Raw genomic sequence first — 8,898 nt, 5'->3', positions numbered from 1 at the left:
AAATCCATCGAAAATTCCAAGAAATTCAACGGGATAAATATGGAAAAATAACAAGGAAATGGAAATCATGGTATTGAAGAGCTCATCAATCATAGTATATATTATTGGTACATGAAAATTATTGTACTAACTTGAATGTTGAGTTTGTGCATATTAGGGTAATAATGCATTGAATGGATATATGGATGTTTATTGTATTGTATTGTATTGAAAATATTAGGTAAGTATAATTCTTGTTACATGAGCTTACTAAGCACAAAGTGCTTACCCCATTTCCTTTTTCCCTGTTTTGTAGTGTTAAGAGCTCGGAGGTCGGATTTGGTCGGAGACACATCACACTATCAACCTCAGGATTTCGGTATATAAAGAAACTTTATTTTGGAAATCAATGGCATGTATAAGCTAACAAAGTAAATGTTAACGTGAAATGAATGTAAAGTTAGCCATTAGTATGGTTAACGAACCTGGTTATAGATATGTGATGACGTTATCTTATATAAATGCATGAATCTATCATGAAAATATGTTGAATTGATTTGGTTGATGTGGATTGGTCTCGATTTAATATTACAGGGAAGGTTAGATATTTATAAAAGGGCTATATTGAATATAAAAAAAATTAATTCGTAAACTCCGGTAATGCCTCGTACCCTATTCCGGCAATGAATACGGGTAGGGGTATTACAATACCGAAATAGTTTGTTGATAGTGTGAGCGCGCCTCCGACCATTCCCGATCTCCTAGCCGGCTTGACAAAACTACAAAGAATAGAGAGGAGGGAGTGAGCATAATTGCTTAGTAAATTCACATGTAAATAGCAAGTAACAAAACCATGCAATAATACGAAATCCACATTTGCATAATATCACAAAAGCATTCATATCATATTTCTCATTCATGATCCTACCATATTATTGTTATATTGAAGTCTCAACCCGAGGGTTAAGTACATACCTGTACAAATTTTCTCATTCACCACACTTACCAACATGTCACCTTCGTTTTAGGTGCTCACCTTATCCACTTAAGATTTACCTGTTGAACACATCGGAATATGATTCGAATACACGGATTTCATGCACATAAGTGTCATACCCGCAGCTAGACAAACTCAATAGCTTACGGAAATTATGTAGCGAAGCTACCATGTAACCCGCCCATAAGTGAACTCGGACCCAACTCAACGAGCTCGGGCGTTCGCATCCATAAGTGAACTCGGACTAAACTCAACGAGTTCGGATGCCTAGTTACATCTCACGAACTCGGACTCAACTCAACGAGCTCGGAACTCAAATATCTTAGTGACATGTCACTTGTATCCTAATCTATTCCCAAGGTTCGAACAAGATTTTCCTCAATCACACATCTTTGCTGTCTTCCACGTAATGTCGGAACCGATCTTGGTACCATTTCATATTTATCAAGTAGCTCACATAATTTGCATATTACTCAACAATAACCACAAAGCATAATATTTCATGATATTATTCATCATATCATATAAATAACATTAAATTACTTAAAATGACAATTATTTTACTACATTTACACCTGAACTTACCTTGGTACAAAATAAAAAAATTTTGCAATTTAGTCCATAATCTTTTCTTTTCCCCGATCAAGGTCGATTCCACGTCTTTCTTGGTCTAAAATAACACATTTAGTTGATTTAATACTCACATTTATCAAAATAGTCCTTAACTCTAACTTTAGAAAAATTACAATTTTGCCCCTAAACTTTTGCATATTTACACTTTTGCCCTAAAGCTCAAAAATTAATTTTTTTTTCCAAAATTATTATGTTTTATGACACGCTGATCATTTTTCCCTTCTATGGAAATATCAAATTCTCACTCTAACATGTATTTATAAATATTAGGTACTTTTACCGATTATGTCATTTTACTCGTTTTCATGTAAAATCGTTTAGCAAAAGATGTTTAACACAATTTAAAGCTTCATATTCTATTATAAAACATCAAAATAAACACAATTCACCTATAGGTATTTTTCCAAATATAAACCCTAGGTTAAATTATTGCTAGAATAAGCTAAATCAAGTTACCGGGACTCCAAAAACGTAAAGAACATTAAAAACGGGGCTTGGAATCACTTACTATGGAGCTTGGAAGTTTGAAAAAAAACCCTAGCTATGGAGAACCCTTGAAATTTCATCCTAATGAAGAAGATGGACATATTTTTCCATATTTTTCCTTTTTTTAATCTTTTAATTATCAAATGACTAAAATACCCTTCATTAAAAACTTTGGTTATTTCTACCTATGTATATCCACTTTTGTCCATGAAAATCTAATGGTATAATTCCATTAAAGGACCTCTACTTCAATTATGCTCTTCAATTAAATCCTTTAACATCTAAAACTCATATTTATCAACTTTTGCAATTAAGTCCTAATAGGCAAATTAGACATGCAATTCATGAAATTTTCTATCGATATTCTAACACATGCATCTAATCACTCAATAAATTATAAAAATTAATCGGAATAAATTTTTCTACTTTAGAATTTTGGATTCGAAACCACTATTCCGTTTAGGCCCTAATTCGGGATATCACACAAACTACCGTGCTATAGAAGCATACATAACCATTCCATAAAAGTAGAAAAAATTGTCGTAAGAAAACTTTAACGGAGAAACATTATTTCCATGAACGAAAAGTTCATGAAAACCTAAAAACAAATACAGAAGAAACATATTCTTCATTGGAAAACGCGTAAAAGAATTATAAGTAAAAGGTGGTTAATGGAACCGGCAAAGATGCTTACGCTCGCTTCTATGACGGTTAACTCCCCTCCTAATTTTCTCTCTTTGTAATCAAAAATTAAATCACAATTAATTTAAAAATGCTACCCTACTTAGACAATAAAGTTAAATATGTAAAATGTGATATTTGAATTTTGATTATTGTAATTATATAAGTAAAATTTTGACTTTGATTTAATTAATTACATTTCATCAATTTGTTTTTATGTTTTTTTTTATTTGAGAAAGAGTATATGTACAACCATACCTGTTACACATGGCACATTCGCCACTAATCACCTTCATCAAACAATAAGGGCCCTGACAACACACTCCTATTGAAAGCACTATTCACTCAGGACCTAGGGATTAAAAAGTTGCACATTAATAAAAAAGTCATCATATTAACAGGATAGTTATTACCCATTGCTTACACACATTATAATATCACATTGTCCCCTATCTAAGGCTTATGAAAGGATCGCCAACCACTAAGGGATCACCACGGGCTCCATAAGGCTACCCATATAAAACCCTCCTCATTCTTGAAAAATGAGTAATTAACAACATTAGATTTCATCTATCTCCCTCCTTACTAACCAACCTTTTTCACTCTCTTTGTTCTCCTTCTTCCTTTATAGACGACTTTCCACTCTTTAAGGTAAATCGACCACTCATATCTATAGCTATCTCATCCACGTCAGTTGTCGGTATCAGCAATACCGATTGAAAATTATAGATACAATACATCCAATTGATTACAAATAAAAATAATCATTGCAAATAATGAGATTGAACATAACTTAGATCAAAATAATTCTAGACAAGATCTATACAAGTTGGGATTTAAGTCATAATAAATATAAATGAAGCTTACACGTGATTTATATAGAGTGAAAAAAAACACTCAAAGTTTTAGAGCCTCAAACTCGCTAACACAACCAATGCCTCATTAGCATTTTATATTTGATAAATATAATTGTTCATGTATACAATTAGGAAATGTAAAATAGTGTTACATTAATACCGGTGTTAGCAATTTATAAAAATTCAATAGATATATTCTTATTTATTAATAAAGTAATTACTTATTTTTAAAAGGGAAAATATAATTTTTTGCCCCGAAACTTGGCAACTAGGTTCATTTTGGCATTTGTATTTTTTTGGTCCACTTTGACATTTGAACTTGACATTTAAGTCCATTTTGGTCCCTAAACTTGAAAAATATAGAAGCAAATGATGTAGCACTCTGAGATATTTTTTTAATTTCCAAGTGATGATATGGTACAACCTCAGAATGTCATTTTCAGTGTTTTAATAGTCAGACAGGTGGTTGATAGATCTATTCATAGATCAAACGACCGACTCAGGCTCGAAGGCTCGCTCGAAATTTGAGAGAGTTTGGGTAAAAATATTAAGCTCGAAAAATGGGTTTGGGCTAAAAATTAGGCCAATTTAAAATATGATTGGGAGTGGGCTTGAACATTCAAGGCTCAAGCTTGACCTACTTTTTAAGTTTGTAATGCTTTATATTATGTTATTTGTATATATTATGTAATTTGTAACACATAAAAAATAAATCTATATTAAATATATAATACTCCTACACTGTAACCATTAAAAAATATTAAGATGACTACATAAAATATGTAATAAATAAAAATATATAAAATTATTAAGTATTAAATTAAGATAATAGAATATATTTTATTTTTTAAAATAATATGGACGAGTCTAAAATAAGCTTAGATTTACCATTTACAAATATAGGTGAGTTTGCACAAAATTTTTTAGGCTTGTATTTCAGGTCCGGCTGTGCTTGGGTAAGTATAAAGTGTGCTAATATCATGTTTAGGCTTAACCGGAACCCGACCTGACCCGACCCATGAACTCCTTTTGTGGTTAAACATGTCGACTAACTAGTTCTCAATCCAACTAGTTCGATCATCAGACCAACAATTATTAAATGAATAATTAAAAATTCATAAAAACCTAAAAAATAAAAATATTAAACCAATTCAACTTGTTCAATTGTCACTTTTTTCTCAATTTTCAATTTTGATCAATTTCAAACAATTTTCTAGTCAACCAGTTCCACCCGTTTTTTTGAACCATTATATTGATTTAGTCTCGATTTGTTCAATCTAGTTCTGTTCCAATAACACTAGTCACGTCATCACATGTTGACAAAATTTGAGTTCAATAACCAAAATGGATCTAGTTACCAAGTTTAAGGACCAAAGTGGACAAAAAAAGTACATTTACCAAAGTAGATCTAGTTGCCAAGTTCAAGGGTCAAGAATTATTTTACCCCTTTCTAAAAATTTAAAAGGGTAAACTACTTAGTTACTCACCCAACTTTTAGGGCGCTTTCATTTTGGATGACCAAAATGAAATCCTTGCAATTTTGTCACCCAACTTTAAAGTATTTTCAATTTAGTCGCCCAAGCATTAATTCTCTCAGTGCGGTTGACTGTACACGCTACCTCATGTTTACACTTTCATTTTAGTCACCCAATCAACAATTAAAAAAATATATATATTTTTGGGTGGCCAAAATGAAAGAGATGTTGAAGTTGGGTGATAGAATGAAAGTATAAACATAATGTGTTGTGTACAACTAACCGCCATTAGAAATATAATAATTAGGTGACTAAAATGAAATCATCCTAAAAATTGGGTGATGAAATTGCAAGGATTTCATTTTTGGTAGCCAAAATGAAAGTTCCTGAAAAGTTGAGTGACCAACTAGGTAGTTTACCCAAATTAAAATGGGCTGTGCTAGTGTGGGCTTTTGGGAACTAAGTATACATTTAGATAAAGGCTCAATTCAAAAACCAACCAGCCGTCGGCCTTTTTCCTCTTATTTTCCGCCTTGCAAATATAAAAAGTAAAATTAAGCCAAAATAGCCGCCGAAAATTCTATAAGCAAATTCTCTAGGATTTCTATTAATTATTTTTAAAAATTTTGAACCTTGATCGACATGGTGAGTATCATTTTTTGTTTCTTCGATTTTGCTTAATGATTGATCTGCTTTTTTTTTTTTTTGTGTGTGTGTGTGTGTGTTTTAAAATTTCCATCCTTACTTTTTTCGCTTGAAGTCTCTTCGTTCGTGAAAAGTTACGTTATTTAATTTGTTAATTGCTTGTCTTCCTTGTTCGGAACTGTTCTTTTCTTTTTAAGATCGAAGTTGTGGACTGCGTAACATTTTTTTGACGATTTTTTTGCTGTAATTTTTTTTCCGCTTAATTTGAGCTATTTCCCCCTCTTTTTAGGATTCGAAATCGGAGCGGAGCGCTGTATTGGCGGTTACGGATGATACAAGTTACGCTGTTACTGCTTTAAATGCATATTGGGAGTTTGAGAATGAAAACCCCAAACGCTTCGACCCTCTAATTATCTTGCAAGCTTCTTCTTTAGGTATTTCTTTACTAATAATTTTGTAAATTTTGAATTTGATATGATATGGTTAAAATGTGCTAAAATATGATATGAATTTAGTAAATATTTTGACTTTATTTATGTATTATGATTAGATAGAATCTATGATACTACTATGAAGGGAGAATTAAGTAACAAAATCAACAATCATATTTCCATTGTTTTCGATTGAATTGTTTTTACTACAATATGTTTGTTTGTTTAATTTGTTTTTTAACCCCTTTTATTTGATAACTCCATTAGTAATTACTGATGGTCGGATGTATGTTTTGTTATTGGGGGTTTGCTCAGCTCGGTTGCCGCTCGAATCATTCAATGTAGACTTGGTCATTTACATCTCTAGGTCAGTTGAATTTCCTTTTGATGAGCTGTATGCTGAAATCTTGAGAGTTTTGGTACCTGGTGGATCGTTGGTGGTTTATGGGTTGCAGTCCGGTACAAAGGAGGCTGATACGGTAAAAATTCGTGGTTTGTGACTTTGATGGGCTTAAGTTGCAATAAGACAACAACTTACTAGTGTTTCTTGCAGGCAATGTCTGCTATCGAGCACAAGTTACTATTGGCAGGATTTTTAGACGGAAAGCGTTTTCACCTAAAATCAGTTGCTCAGTCTTTTGGGGTGAGTTTCTTTTTGTACTGCTTTTGTTGAATATTTCTGTTTATCCTGGTAAATTTATTTTTGGTTTGACTGGCTTTTATCTTAAATAATATAACGAATAAGCATCTACTGTTGTAGATGGCTGCAAAGTTCATTAAGCTTAACCCTTCCAATTGGTGCATGTATTGTCTAGCGTTCTTGAGCTGGGTTAAAATCCCTACTTCATCATAAAAGAAATTCTGCTGAATTCTAATTAATTCGTTGTAGTATTATATTACTATGTTTGTTCTTCTCCCTACTTTTGACATGCGTGGAGGGATGCTGTGTTAGGTCATCATATCTTGCCAGGAACGAAACATATATCTTTATAGTTTATAGAAGGATTAAATCAAAATTGTCATTTTTTGGGGGCCAAATTATAATTTTACCATTTATTTTCTTAAAGTTTTATAAATTTTCAGGGCCTAAGAGCACAGTTTTTTCTTCTTTTTTTTTTTGGGGGGGGGTGTATCATGCATTATGCTATTGAAATAAGGCTTGATATTAATTCTATCGTTCATGTCCAGTTAAGCCTTATATTCCTTTTGCTGAAGATTTTATAAAGATAACTACAGAAATCATTGCCCCATTTAGGTTAAGGCTAAGAAGCCATCTTGGAAGCTTGGATCTTCTTTTTCTATTAAAAAGAAGACCGTGAAAAACCCGTTGAAAATTCAGATGGATGACGATTCAGATCTCATTGATGAAGATTCCCTCTTAACTGAAGAGGATTTGAAGAAACCGCAATTACCACCTGGTATGATGGCTAGACTTGACAAGATACATGATTATTGGTTTTTCATCTTTTGTGTGGAAAGTTTTAGGCTACTATATATAACATAATTTAAAACGATTGTTTCTTCAGTTGGTGATTGTGAAGTAGAAAGCACAAGGAAAGCCTGCAAGAACTGCACGTGTGGAAGGGCCGAACAGGAGGAGAAAGTGCAGAAGCTGGAACTGACTATGGATCAAATAAACAACCCTCAATCAGCTTGTGGCAATGTATATATTGTTATACTCCTATGCTTTTCCTCACACTTTGAAACAACAGAGTGTGGACTAATTCTTTTTTATATTTCGAGGTATCATGAACAGTGTGGACTAGGTGACGCATTTCGTTGCAGTGCATGCCCGTATAAGGGTCTTCCACCATTCAAGCTTGGCGAGAAGGTATGTTTCCTCATTTCTTTTCCCTCTGCTTCGGGTATGAATTCTTGTATGTAGACCCTATCACTTTCAGTAACGTTTGGGACACCATACTCTTTTGTAGTACATCACCATATCTTTTAGCATTATATCTTTGAACAAATATGATAATAGAAATGAACTCTTTTTCCAGGTATCTCTATCAGGTAACTTTCTTGCAGCCGACATTTGAACTCGAAACAGATGGTTCTTTTGGCCAAAATTTTAGGTTTTTAGGTACATCAAAACAGGTTTGTCAGAGTTCTTTTTGTTGCATTTTATCCATCATTTGCAGATCTTTAGTTTACTAAATCGGTTCCGAAATCTAGATGTATGTAAGCGTTCATTTCGACTACTTCTAAACAGCTATCATATATGTATTTTGCCAATAAAAAAGTACTGTTCCTTTTTATTGGTATGAGAATTTTCTGTGATTATGTCTATACATGTAATTTTGTGTATCGTATTCGTATTTTTTTTATATTAATGAGAGGTCGGAGTTCTATAGTTTTTTAATTTAATTGTTGTTTTTATGCTTTGGGTTGCTGTTTTATTCAACAAATTTTGTGTTATTTGTGCTCCCCGCACCCATCTCGTCAATAATTTTCATCCCTATCCCTGCCCTGCAACTCACAAGGTTAAAACCATTCCTGCCTCACCACCCACGTGGGTCCGCAGAGTCATCTAATTCTTACCATACCCATCTCGTGACTAACAGATAAATAAATATAAACCAAAACTTTTTATGAAAGAAGTATGAAATATCTCACCTTTGGACTCCTACCACATATGTGATATTATTCTAACTCTCTATTTTAAAAAAAAAAGTTGTTGCAATTTATTAATTGGTAAGTGAAATTTAACTTCA

The 8,898-nt window shown here is 32.7% G+C and overlaps 1 protein-coding gene across 1 annotated transcript; it reads left to right on the top strand.

Moving 5' to 3' along the window:
- Positions 1-5,571: 5,571 nt before the first annotated feature.
- LOC107936475 (anamorsin homolog) lies at positions 5,572-8,440 on the top strand. Its single transcript, XM_016869206.2, has 8 exons — positions 5,572-5,753; positions 6,043-6,187; positions 6,500-6,663; positions 6,738-6,827; positions 7,440-7,602; positions 7,711-7,847; positions 7,941-8,015; positions 8,185-8,440. The coding sequence occupies exons 1-8, from the start codon at positions 5,751-5,753 to the stop codon at positions 8,221-8,223; spliced, it is 816 nt and encodes a 271-aa protein (XP_016724695.2). The 5' UTR covers positions 5,572-5,750; the 3' UTR covers positions 8,224-8,440.
- Positions 8,441-8,898: the final 458 nt, after the last annotated feature.

Source organism: Gossypium hirsutum, chromosome A08 (genome assembly GCF_007990345.1).
Source record: "Gossypium hirsutum isolate 1008001.06 chromosome A08, Gossypium_hirsutum_v2.1, whole genome shotgun sequence".
NCBI lineage: Eukaryota > Viridiplantae > Streptophyta > Magnoliopsida > Malvales > Malvaceae > Gossypium > Gossypium hirsutum.
This window is presented reverse-complemented; position numbering and strand designations above follow the sequence as displayed.